This window comes from Piliocolobus tephrosceles, chromosome 12, assembly GCF_002776525.5.
Source record: "Piliocolobus tephrosceles isolate RC106 chromosome 12, ASM277652v3, whole genome shotgun sequence".
Taxonomy (NCBI): domain Eukaryota; kingdom Metazoa; phylum Chordata; class Mammalia; order Primates; family Cercopithecidae; genus Piliocolobus; species Piliocolobus tephrosceles.
The window spans coordinates 14,743,957-14,757,998 of record NC_045445.1 but is presented as its reverse complement, the minus strand read 5'-3'; the positions used below and the strand labels follow the sequence as shown (position 1 = coordinate 14,757,998).

The 14,042-nt window shown below is 36.9% G+C and overlaps 1 protein-coding gene across 3 annotated transcripts in view; it reads right to left on the bottom strand.

Annotated features, from left to right (window-relative positions):
- Positions 1-14,042, bottom strand: part of MCF2 (MCF.2 cell line derived transforming sequence) — a 118,611-nt gene that overhangs the window by 63,731 nt on the left and 40,838 nt on the right. For all 3 annotated transcript variants that reach the window (XM_023202555.1, XM_023202554.2, XM_023202556.1), the window contains exon 2: positions 2,927-2,995. In XM_023202555.1, coding sequence (XP_023058323.1) covers positions 2,927-2,951 — 25 coding nt within the window. In that variant the 5' untranslated portion in view covers positions 2,952-2,995. The remainder of the gene's footprint in view (positions 1-2,926; positions 2,996-14,042) is intronic.

Sequence of the window (14,042 nt, the reverse complement as noted above, 5' to 3'; positions counted from 1 at the left end):
GAGTCAAAAATATTACCAGATATTAAAATGATCATTTGATCATGATAAAGTGGTCAATTCCTCAATGGGACAAAATCCTAAATGCTTATGCACCTAATAACAGAGCTTCAAAATACACAAAGCAAAAACTGATAGAGCTGCAAGAAGAAATAGACAAATTCACAATTTTAGTCAGAAATTTCCCCACCCATCTCTCAATAATTGATAGAACAAGTAGACAAAGAATTTGCAAGGATATTGTATACCTGAACAACAGTCTTAACCAACATGACCTAATTGACATTTCTAGAACACTCCATCCAACAAAAGCAGAATACACTTTCTTCTCTAGTGCACATGGAAAAAGATCAAATTAATTATTTGCCTCAATATTTACCAAGGGAAACTTGAGAGAGAGTATTCATTCCCAAATTATTTTTAATCAAACTAGTCCAAAGTATTAAATCAAAGAGTTATTAATCTTCACTATATGATATCCTAGAATTAAAGAGTAGAGTGAAAATAATCATTGAGAATAATGGCATCCACTGAAAAGTTTTTAAGAAACTCAAAGGAGAAATTGTACAATTCTGAACCAAGAGATTTAGTGAATCTTTAAACAAAGGGCCTCTATAGGTAGAGTATGGTATAGAACTAGTAATATAAATGGTATGTAATATATAATGTAATAAATATCTTAAATATAACATAACTACATACTTGCCAAGCAAGCTAGTGAACACTCTAGTTAAGGACAGAACCATCTAGCACTTAGGCAAACTATACTTATCAAAGGAAAGGTGGCAAGGCTCCTATAAGAGTTAATTATCATTGACTAATCTATAAATGATTATTACCACTAAACACCTACAAGTACCGTCCTAGGTAGTAAACTTGTGAGAAGAGATCAAAAGAGATATTTATATTCCAAATTGGGAAGTTTTAATTATTTTTTACCATTGGGAACCCTTTCTTCAAAGGAAGCTATAGGCAGATGCATTTTTAAAACAAATACAAAAAGCAGTTAAGGAAGGAAAGGTGTAGAGAGGGATCTGGATGGGTGCAGCAAGCCTTGAGGATGGTTCTATTTAGAACACAGTTTGGAAAACATAGATAATCTTAAGTAAAATCTCCAAAACTTAAAAGTGAACCTAACATACTGCTAAATTTACTGACACTGTCACACATTTATGCCACTTATAAAATAAAACATAAAGCCATATTAATTAAGTCATCACTAATTCACAGTTACCACTAATTAGAATCATTTTTAATTAAGCTTTATCATAGGTGTAATTATAATCATTTAAAAGCAGAGGCCAGGCTGGGTGCGATGGCTCATGCCTGTAATCACAGCACTTTGAGAAGTCAGGATGGGAGGATCGCTTGAAGCCAGGAGTTCAAGACCAGCCTAGGCAACACAGCAAAACTCTTTCGCTACAAAAAATAAAAATTAGCTAGGTGTGGTGGCACACTCTTATAGTTCCAGTGACTCAGGAGGCTGAGGTGGAAGGTTACATTGAGCTATGATCATACCACTGCACTGGAGCCTGGGCAAAAGAGCAAGATGCTGTCTTTAAAAATAATAATAATGATAATAAAAGCAGAGGCCAGATTGAAGTGTCCAATTAGGATCACTTGTAAAGTAAAAGCTTGTTTAGTAAACTGAGCATGTAGGTGCCATTTTTCCGAGAATTAATTAAACTATTTAGAAGGAATAAGATAGTTTCTTATACTCTCAATACCTAAGAAGCACTCATCTTTATAAAAACAATGTATTAATATATACCGGTAAGTTTTCTTTATCTGTTTAATATGATAAATATACTACTTAATGATATAATTCTAATTACTCTAATACCTGAAAGTAATTTGCTTGTTTTTAAGCAAAACTTTCCCCAAAGTCTGACCAGAAGCTAAAGGGGCAGGATGGTTTACCATAGTTATGTCTCTAAAAATGTGTAATGCTATTTAGTGGCATTATTCACAACAGCCAAATGGTAGAAGCAACCAAAGTATCTATCAATGGATGAACAGATAAACAAAGTGTGGAATATACATAAAATGGAATATTATTCAGCCTTAAAAAAGAAGTTCTGATACATGCTACAACATCCATGAAACTTGAAGACCTTATGCTAAGTGAAATAAGCCAGTCACAAAAAGACATATACCATATGATTTATTTACATCAGGTACCTAGGATAGTCAAATTCATAGAGAAAGAAAGTAAAATTGTGGTCAACAGGGGCTAGAGAGAGGACGGAATGAAACGGGGAGTAATTGTTTAATGGATATAGAGCTTCAATTTTGCAAGGTCTGAAACTCTGGAGATGGTGGTGGCAATGGTGGCACAAAAATGTAAACAGACTTAATGCCGTTTAATTGTACTCTTAAAAATGGTTAAAATGATAAGTTGTATGTTAAATTGATTTTACCATAATTGCTAAAAATTATATACAAGTGTATATACATATTTAAGAAAAATCAACTTTCTTTATAACGCGTAAATGAAATCCTAAAAAAAAAATACTTAGTGCATGCTGATTATTTGGTGCAACTTGCCAGCATTTGTAATACACAATTGAGTAATCAAAGAAGCTACCTCAGCTGCTCCCCTCCCACCCAGCCTGCACCCACCTAGGAGACATATTCTACTTTTAACTATCATAGATTTTTGAAGACTCGTCTGAAAGTCAAATGTATAAGAGTGGTAAGGTCGTTTTTACCCATATATCTAAAATGCTTAAAACCTCCAATTATTCTCTAAATGTCCATTTGTTTAGCAACTAGGTGCACAATGTATAAATGTTTATTAAAATAGTGCTTCTCAAATGAATATATATAATAGCTCTATATATAGAGCGAGAGCTATTTATATAATAGGTACCAAACTAACTGCTAATCAAGTCATATATCTGGACAATATATAAGAAAGTTTGCTTACCAGACAAGAAGGCGATGTCTTGCATTAAGAAATGGCTGATGTCTTTTATACGGAGGAGCAGATCAGTTTCTATGACAAACAAGAAAATAGAAGAAATGACATACATGTTAAGGTACAGCCTTACATGATTTTAGACACATGTTTTCTCACTGTGTCTAAAATTATTCTGGGAGTCCCACAGGTCTGTGTCCACAGACACTGCCGATCTCTTTCCTCTTCTCAACTACATGGCAAAGAAATCACATTCGAAAATATCACTGAATAAAGAGAACCAGTGACCTACTTCTCAGAATCTATGCCCAAAACATAAACTACTCTCCCTCACCAGAAAGCCAAGGACAAAGGCACAAACTCCAGGACATTCGGATTTATTTGAAGGGTAGATGGTCATGGGGAGACACTGTAACAGATTGTCTTCTACTCCTGATAATGCCTTTCATTCTACAAAGCTTTATTAGCAATTACAAAGCGCTTTTTGGATTTTTTAATCTTATCAAATCCTTAAAAAAATCTCTAAGGTAAGTATTGTTATCCCATTTACAAGTGGTTAACCATACAGGCTTCTTAGTCTAGGTAGACGTGGATTCAAATCCAGCTTGTTGCATTTACTGGCCACGCAAACATGGGCAAGTTAGTTAGCCTCTCCAAACCTTAGTTTCCTCAGCTATAAACTGGGCATAATGATATCTACCTCACAAGGTACCATGCAAACGCAATGTGAAATACCTAGCATAATGGTAGGTGTTCAATAAAAAGTAGCGCATTAACTCATTTTTTATCATTACAGATGGAACAATGTCCATGCATTGTTCAATGTGCTTTGATTGTCCCAGATCTTAAGTGTTAACTTACAATGCTCAATTCAACTGAACTCTATAGGGGCCAAAAATCAAAGTACATTACCTGCCTGTGGTCCATGAACAAGGATAACTTTTTAAAAGAAAATGGGTCATCAAACTAGGCTATTTTGGCTTGTCGGTTTTAATGCCTGTGGTTCCACATCTCTTACTGAAGCCATATTTTTCACCTGCTCTCTGATACAAAGTGCCTTCAAATTCCTAGTCTCTGGTGGTGTCAGGCTGATGATGCAGTACCCTTCTTAGTGCTCTTCAAATCACACCACATGGATGTGGTTTATAAAAGACAATCCTCAAGGGAATTTTTAAAAAAACAAGTTCTCAATGGTTCCATAATACACAGTGGAATAGGTTATCTGTTATAGACAATCCCCCAACACATGATTAGAAACAAAGCAATTTTAATTGACGTTTATTTTCATAAGATACATGCCATTACAAATATCTAGTTTGTCAAGACATAAAGTCATTTCTTAAAAATGTCTTGTAATTTTACATACTTAGACTCGATATATTTCAGACCAAGGCATGCACATTTACACTCGCAGTTATTCTTTCCAAGCTAGATGTTTAATCAGATAAAAGAATGTGTTTATAACAGCTACAAACATGTGTCACATATTGACATTTTTAGACATGGAGCCATGGAAGAAGGGTGAGAATGAGGTTAATACAAAAAATACAAGAACTCTCTCTCCCCTCAGGAGCCTGCAAAAGTGGCAATAGCTAAAACGTGTTCTACTTTTTAAATGAGAGAGCATCAGACATAAAAATATTCCTACATAATAGGAGACCCAAATTCCTCCCTTGCTTTGATCAGTAGGAACAAGGATAAAGACAAATTGATGTATTTTATGTCAGGTGGCAGATCTGGAAGTATTAATATGTATGACTTGATTCCTCTGATACCACTTAGACTCTTGCAGAGCTATGGAAACTATGTCTACTTACTCTACAATTTAAGCACTCATGTAATGAGAGAGGCTTCAGGACACAAAATAAAAGTCTGTGGGCTGGGAGTGGGAGCACCAGGGCCTAGTGTGGGCTTGACCACTTAGCTGCTCTGTAATTTTCAACAAGTCACTCCCCACCCCTCACCTCATTACCTCCATTTTATTTTATGTTTCTTATTGAGGTAAAATATGCATATAAAATTTACCATTTTAAGTGTACAGTTCACTGGTAATAAATACATTTATATTCTTTTTTCCCCTTCATCCTCTCCCCTCTACCCTTCCCAGCCTCTGGTAACTACCAATCTACTCTCTGTCTTCATGAGATCCATTTTTTTAGCTCTCACATATTAGTGAGAACATGCAGTATTTGTGTGTCTGTGTTTGGCTGGCTTCACTTAACATAATTGCCACCAGTTCCATTCATCTGGCTGCAAATAAGAGGATTTCATTCTGTTTTATGTATGAATAACATTCCATGGTGTATATATACCATATTTTCCTTATCCATTCATCTGTTGAATGGCACTTAGGTTGATTCCATATTTTGGCTGTTGTAAATAGTGCTGCAATAAACATGGGAGTGTAAATATCTCTTTAATATATTGACTTTCTTTCTTTTGAATATACACCCAGAAGTGGAATTGTTGGATTCTATGGTAGTTCTGTGTTTTGTTTTTTGAAAAACCTCCATACTGTTCTTCACAGCAGCTGTACTAGTTTACATTCCCACCAACAGTGTGCAAGAATTCTCCTTTCTCCACACCCTCACCAGCATCTGTTATTGCCTGTCTTTTTGATATAGGTCATTTTAACTGGGGTGAGATATGTCATTGTAGTTTTGGTTTCCATTTTTCTGATGATAGTGATGTCAAACACTTTTTCATATTATGTCTTCTTTTGAGAAATGTCTATTCAGATCTTTTGCCCATTTTATAAATTGAATTATTTGGGTCCTTTGCTATTGAGTTGTTTGAGCTCCTTATATACTCTGGTTATTAATCCCTTGTCAAATGGATAGTTCACAAATATTTTCTTTCATTCTGTGAATTGTCTCCTCACTTTGTTGATTGTTTCCTTTGCTATGCAGAAGGTTTTTGGCTTGCTGTGATCCCATTTGTCTATCTTTGCTGTGGTTGCCTATGCTTTTGAGGTGTTGCACAAAAACTCTGCCCAGACCAATGTTCTGGAAAGTTTCCCCAACATTTTCATCTAGTACTTTCATAGTTTCAGGTCTTCAATTTCAGTCTTTAATGCATTTTTAATTGATTTTTGTGTATGGTGAGAGATAGGGATCTAGTTTCATTCTTCCACATACAGTTATCCAGTTTTTCCAGCATCATTTATTGAAAATATTTCCTTTCCCCATTGTAGATTCTTAGCACCTTTGTTGAAGATGAATTGGCTGTAAAAGTATGGATTTGTAGCTGGGTTCTCTATTCTGTTCCATTGGTCTATGTGTCTGTTTTATGCCAGTATCATGCTGTGATGGTTACTACAGCTTTGTAGCAAATTTTGAAGTTATGTAGTATAATGCCTACAGCTTTGTTCTTTTTGGTCAGGACTGCTTTGGCCATTTCAGGTCTTTTGTGGTTCTATATACATTATTAGAATTTTTTTCTATTTATCTGAAGTATGCCCTGGAATTTGATAGAGATTGCATCGAATCTGTAAATTTCTGCAGGTAGTATTGTCATTTTAACAATATTAATTCTTCCGATCCATGAGAGTGAAATATCTTTCCAATTTTTTGTGTCCTCTTCTATTTCTTTAATCAAATTTTATAGTTTTCCTTATATAGATCTTTCACTTTTTTGTTAGATTGATTCCCAGGTATTTTATATTTTTGTAGCTATTGTAAATGTGATCAGATTGTTTTCTTCGGCCGGGCGCGGTGGCTCAAGCCTGTAATCCCAGCACTTTGGGAGGCCGAGACGGGCGGATCATAAGGTCAGGAGATTGAGACCATCCTGGCTAACATGGTGAAACCCCATCTCTACTAAAAAATACAAAAAACTAGCCGGGCGTGGTGGCGGGTTCCTGTAGTCCCAGCTACTCAGGAGGCTGAGGCAGGAGAATGGCATGAACCCGGGAGGCGGAGCTTGCAGTGAGCTGAGATCCGGCCACTGCACTCCAGCCTGGGCGACAGAGCAAGACTCCGTCTCAAAAAAAAAAAAAAAAAAAAAAAGATTGTTTTCTTGATTTCTTTTACAGATTGTTTGCTGTTAGTGTATATAAATGCTACTGACTTTTGTACATTGATTTTATATTCTGCACCTTTACTAAATTTGTTTATCAGTTCTAACAGTTTTTTGATGGAGTCTTTAGGTTTTTCCGGGTACAAGATCATGTCATCTACAAACAAAGCTAATAAGCCTTTTTTCTTTCCAGTATGGATGCCCTTTATTTCTTTCTCTTGCCTAGTCGCTCTGGCCAGGACTTCCAGTGTTATGCGGAATAAAAGTGGCAAAAGTGGGCATCCTTGTCTTGCTCCAGTTCTTGGCGGAAAGGCTTTCAATTTTTCCACATTCAGTACAATATTAGCTGTGGTCATTACTCCTACTTTAGGAATGAGGGCAGTACAGTAAATGCTGTTTGTTGTTGTTGTTGTTGTTTGAGACGGAGTCTCGCTCTGTCACCCAGGCTGAAGTGCAGTGGCGCGATCTCAGCTCACTGTAAGCTCTGCCTCCCAGGTTGACACCATTCTCCTGCCTCAGCCTCCCGAGTAGCTGGGACTACAGGTGCCCCCCACCATGCCCGGCTAATTTTTTGTGTTTTTAGTAGAGAAGGGCTTTCACCCTGTTAGCCAGGATGGTCTTGATCTCCTGACCTCGTGATCCACCCACCTCGGCCTCCCAAAGTGCTGGGATTACAGGCGTGAGCTGCCGAGCCTGGCCAGTAAATGCTTTTTAAGGTACCTTACATTCTATGAGATCCAACAACGTGTAAAATCCATAGGTGTAAAAACAGACTGATGTTTTCTATCATAAAATGTAGCCCACAACTGTGCCAATAAAATAACATTTCCATACTAATGAAAAAGGATGAAATCACGGTTATAAGAGAAAATATTACCACTTTAATAAATGATCAAGTTCTGGGTTGGAAACAGACTGAAGGGGAAGGAGATAACACAGGAAAGACAACAGAAGACACACAGTTATCAATTGAGCAGCTGCAAGGGACAAGGTAAGATTGTTGCTGAGAACAAAAAGAAACAAAATACTGACTTTAGATAAAGTTGTGACATTGAGTTACACCCAGCTTTGTAGCTGACCCTCTTGAATTTCCACATAGAATTTTTCCTGAAATATAAAAGTGAGAACAAATAATTTATAATGCTCCTATTGCTGACCTTCTAAATGCATTGACTGAGAGCATGAGAAATAAAAAGCCTCGATCATCAAAGCTGGATCAAGTCCACATTACAGCATGTTCCTTGTTGACTAGATTTACATTTGATAGGAAGGTTGTCAAGCTGTCCTATGTAGAAAACTCACTCTACTCACAAATAAAAAGGATCCATTCTCCTTACATTGAACTCGTTGCTAAGCCCAAAAAAGAGCTGACTTAGAAGCCAAATAAAGGGCTGTAACTCGACAGGTAACCTGACAAACACCCTTTAAAACACCCTAATGGAGCAAATCTTCATTTTAAGACTTCTGCTGAAAATCCATGTGCTTGCACAATCAAACACAATCAGACACAAATTGAAATCAAAAGTCAAAAAAAGCATTTCCAATTAATTCATTCCTACATATGATCCAAAAGCAAAAGAATCCAGCAAACATATCACTAATATTTATTGTGCTATTTAAAAGGTAGTTGTGCCAATGAGGATCCAAGCTTAGAAATCCAAATATGAATTTTTAAAGTTCTAAAATGTGTGGAAATAAATAATTGATTTAGAAAGGCTCACAGAGAGAAGGAAGGTATACCCATCCAATCAGTAGCTCCAGTCTGGCTGTGTCACTTGTAAAAATGCAGAACATGGATCACTTCAATACAGCATGTACTTTAAAGCTTTTAAAGATTTATTTTGCATTCATTCACCTTTTAAACCAATATGTATTGAGTGTCTACTATATGCCAGATTCTGTTCTAAGCTGTGTTTGGACAGATGTTCTGAGAAAATACAAAAGTTCACAATCAAATAAGTTTGTGAAATACTAGGGGTTAAATGCACTGCAATATTTCCTAGTAAATACACATGTACACAGTGTGACTCCTTGAGTATGGGTCATGTAAGCAGTGTTTCTCAAACCTATTTGATCAGGTTTGGTCAGTCAGTTTATTGGTCAGTTGGTTGTTGGTTGGCTGGCTTTCTCCCTCAGAGAGAGACAGAAGACAAACAGAAAGCAAGAGAGAGAGCTATAAAGACTCTATATGAAGAAGCACTTTGTTCTAAAGTCAGAACTATCTGTAGACGAAATGACTTTCATGGAAGATAGACAACCCCTTTCCTATCACTAATAGCGTTCAAACAAAGGCCAAGCTGCTCTGTGGTAAAGATAAGAGAGGAAAATCAGGCACATAGTTGATTGGAATAGATTATCTTTTAGAATAACATTTAATGGTATATTCTCAGTGACAGTAAGTGATTCTAGGAAAAGAAAGCAAAAAAAAAAAAAATCTATATACTCATCAGTTTGGAAGGGGTCAATAAGGGAGGTAGGAGGAACTTAGATTTTATGTTCCAAATTGCAAATTAATAGAATTCTGAGTCATATTCATTTGTTTCGGGATTTGCTTATATGTTTTACCTTAAGAATATGTAAAAGTTCATCTTTAATATTCAAGAGTCCTCTATAAGAAGGAAGAGATTGGGGACTTAAGTGAATATTGTTCCTTCAGTAAGTTAAATTGGATTAAGCAATATGGGGTTTTTTTCCCGTAATGAATGATTTCCTTGTGAAATTATTTTCAGCATGGAAATCAGTGTGTGGAGATGTGTTGTTAAATGCTCCAGAAAGATTATAGAAAATCTATGTAACATCCTATTGTCTCATTGTGTGACAACACAGAAATTAACTTCACAAATGTAAAATAAAAATTTCCTGACAAGCAGTTATTAACAAGGAAACTTTCTTTGGTAACAGTTCAAGAAACTTGAAATTTAAGATACTTTATGAATAGTTACAAATAGAAGGCCAAAATTTTTTAAGCCTACCCTGTCAGAGTAAAGCCTCTGCTAAAAAAAGATGATTTTTTTTTTTTTTTTTTTTTTTTTTTTTTTTTTTTAGACAAGGTTCACTCTGTCGCCCAGGCTGGAGTGCAGGGGTGTGATCTTGGCTCATTGCAACCTCCATCTCCTGGGCTCAAGTCAAGCTCCAACCTCAGCCTCCCAAGTAACTGGGACTACAGGTGCACGCTACTATGCCCAGCTAATTTTTCTATTTTTTGTAGAGATGGGGGGTCTCCCTATGTTGCCCAGGCCAGTCTCGAACTCTTGGCTCAAGTGATCCTCCCACCCTGACCTCCCAAAGTGTTGGGATTACAGGCGTGAACCACCATGCCTGGTCAAATGATCTTTTAAGAACTACTTCTGGCCAGGTGTGGTGGCTCACACCTGTAATCCCAGCACTTTGGGAGGCTGAGGCAGGTGGATCACGAGGTCAAGAGACGGAGACCATCCTGGCGAACATGGTGAAACCCTGTCTCTACTAAAAATACAAAAATTAGCTGGGCGTGGTGGCACGTGCCTGTACTCCCAGCTACTCAGGAGACTGGGGCAGAAGAATTGCTTAAACCTGGGATGTGGAGGTTGTAGTGAGCTGAGATTGTACCACTGCATTCCAGCCTGGCAACAGAGTAAGACTCCATCTAAAAAAAAAAAAAATTAAAAATTAAAAAAATTTTTAAAAACTATTTCTCTGAGAGTCTTTGCCTTCATGATTTGAATACATATCACCATTCCAGGAATTTAAACTATACTAAGTATATTAGTTATTCCTATGTGGTTAATGACAGTTTAAAATTTAAGTAAATTGGTATCTATAAGCTTTCCCACTTTATAGAAAACATTTTTTACTTCAGATCCCAGAGTATAACAGCAACAATTCCAACACTTGAGCAACGCTCTCTCACGTCCATTTATCCAACCTCTCTGGGGGATGTATTCATACACAATAGAAGAATATGAGTTCTTAACCAGGCTGCACACACGTGCCATGTCATCCAAGCACTACAGAGCCATAACAAATAAACTACTTAAAAGAGCAAATGCCTCTATTCTCACATGGTTTCCTAAAAATAAATAAGAGGTAAAAACAGCACAAACAAATAAAAATAGCGAAATGTCAGCCAGAAAGATAGTCACTTCCATGGCAATAAACTCATTGCCACCACCAATATGAAAACAGACTGTGAAAGAGTAGTAAATGAACAATAGCTACCATTTGCTGTGCAACTAGTATTAACCAGGCACTACACAAGGCACTTTATATGCAGTTTCTCTGGTCCTAACAACAATCCCCCAAGGTTGATATTAAATCACTTATCTTGCAGATGAGTTAACAGGCTCAGGGAGGCTACCATTCATGCTTCATTCATTCATACCATTCATACATACCATTCATTCAAACTTCTCTTATTCATTTGAAAGACTCATACTGAACAAATGCCAGGTGCCAGGCACTGTTCAGATGCAAAGTAGAATCTAGTAGGAGATTCAGCAAAGCTTTTACCATGCCATCTATGTAGTTCCCTAACCTTCAGATAGGTCATCTAAAATCTGTACTCAAAAGGTTATACGGAAATAGCTCTAATGCAAATTACTAACTAGATATGACTCCATAACCTCCCATTTTCTTCCAGGATGGGTTTCATCCCAAACCATACCAAGAATGTTTATAAACTATCTTCTGAAAGAAACTTCATTACTTTTACAGCCTGAAATTCTCAACAATGATGCTTACTTTTAGCAATGATTTATTTGAAAGTTCCCTATTTCTGATGTGCATGACAGATAAAATTAGGTTTTGCTTGAGTCTTAAATCCTGTGCAAGGCAGATGGGATTCTATGTGTGTATTTTTTCCCTTTCAATCTGAACATCAGATACTCTATACCATCTGTAAATAGTAATGACTTAGCACATGCAATAAATTGAAGTGTTGTCTTGACAAATGTTATGCTTTAAAAGGTGGAACAAATAAAAGAGTAATTCTGAAACCATCACAAATTCCCACTGGACTACAGTAGAACAATCTATGCAGTGCTTTGTTCTGCAATAAAAGGTACAATATAAAAGACAGGCATAATTCGGTGCTAACAAAATAAAACCAAGGTTCATATTAAATCCTTTTCCTGCTAACACCTACTGGAGCCTCCTTCCAATCCATTGTGTAATTCAATTCACCAACTATCCACTGGATTCTCATTTGCTCCTCTCTGCTAGGTGCTGTGGCCCATGGGAATACAAACAGAGTTCCTCACCTCACAAAGCATAAAAATTAAGAGAAGATAGAAACATATACAAACTACTGGCCATAATATAAGGCAGGGTATAGTACATGCTAGAATAGAAATATGCAATATAAAGTATGGAGAGAGGAGAAGTGATTACATCTAAATTGAGGATGAGAGAAAAGGGAAGGTTTAATAGATAATGAGACATGTAAGCTGGGCCTTCAAAATTGATTAGGATTCAAATACATGGTCATGGGAATAGAGAGTGTCATCCCAAGTGAAAGAAACAAGGCATCAATATAGGAGTAGGTGAAAGAATCAGGGACTTTATAGGGACTGATACGGTTTGATTATAGAGATAGGATGATCGAGTTAAAGCTAGAAAGCAAGACCAGAAGCAAAAAATGTAGGATCTTGCATGCTGCCAGAGGAGGAAAACAGGCTTCTTGAAAGCCTCTGATTCAGCATCACTGACTTAACACAAAGATGTTGTCCAGGCAGTCAACCCCTACAACAGAATGGCAGGGATATAGGAACTGGTGGCTTCTATAGTGAATTAGCTACCACCTTTTGATATAACCTCAGGCAACTCACCGAAGATTCCCTATGACTCAGGTTTTGTACAAGCACGCATACAACAAAATGTGTGGGAAGGAGAAGGAGAAAGGAAAAGTAGGAGGAAGGCTCTCTCTTATCAGTTATAAAACTCCAAACAAAACTTGACCTGAATACTATTCTAAGATGCTAAGTACTATTCTATTCAAATGTTAACATTTCTGAAATCTGGATGTATCTTAGATCTGAATGCCATCATCACATTTGATTCTGTTTTTCATTTTTCTGTCCAAAATCCTATATTAAGTACCTTAGAGCCAGGCAAATAGAACTATAAAAAAAGAAAAAGAAAATTCAAAAAATAAATTCCCATTTTTGTATAACTGACATATGTATGACACATATGTATGTAAATATATTTGTTGTAATAATATTAGCCAGGAGTTCAACTACGTTCGAGTCATGTGAGTCCACCTCATAAACCATCTTACCTGGGATAGTCTTGGGGAACCCACTGCTCACAGTCACTTCCCCAAAGGAAAAAGTAAAACTGTCTCTATTTATAAATGATGTGATCTTGTATATAAAAAACACTAAGGAATTCACACGCAGACAGACACACACACACACAAAAGCTGTTACAGCTAACAAATTCAGCAGGGGTGCAGGATACAAGATCAAGATAGAAAAATCAATTTTATTTCTATTGTATAAAGCATAAATGCAAAACATACTCTTAAAACTATAAAATATTATTGAAAGAAATTAAATATCTAAGAAATTGAAAGCCAATCCATGTTCATATCTTGGAATATAATACTATTAAAGTAGTAATACTCCCTAAATTGATATACAGATTGAAAAGAACCCCTATAGACAGGGCTCAGCTAAAGCAGCAGAGGCCTGTCCAGACACGAACAACTCTGTCTGACAGCTTTGAAGAGAGCAGTGGATCTCCCAACACGGAGGTTGAGATCTGAGAAGGGGCAGTCTGCCTGCTCAAGTGGGTCACTGACCCCTGAGTAGCCTAACTGGGAGACATCCCCCACTAGGGGCAGTCTGACACCCCACACCTCACAGGGTGGAGTACACCCCTGAGAGGAAGCTTCCAAAGCAAGAATCAGATAGGTGCACTCGCTGTTCAGCAATATTCTATTTTCTGCAACCTCTGCTGCTGATACCCAGGCAAACAGGGTCTGGAGTGAACCTCAAGCAATCTCCAACAGACCTATAGCTGAGGGTCCTGACTGTCAGAAGGAAAACTATCAAACAGGAAGGACACCTATATCAAAACCCCATCAGTACGTCACCATCATCAAAGACCAGCGACAGATAAAACCACA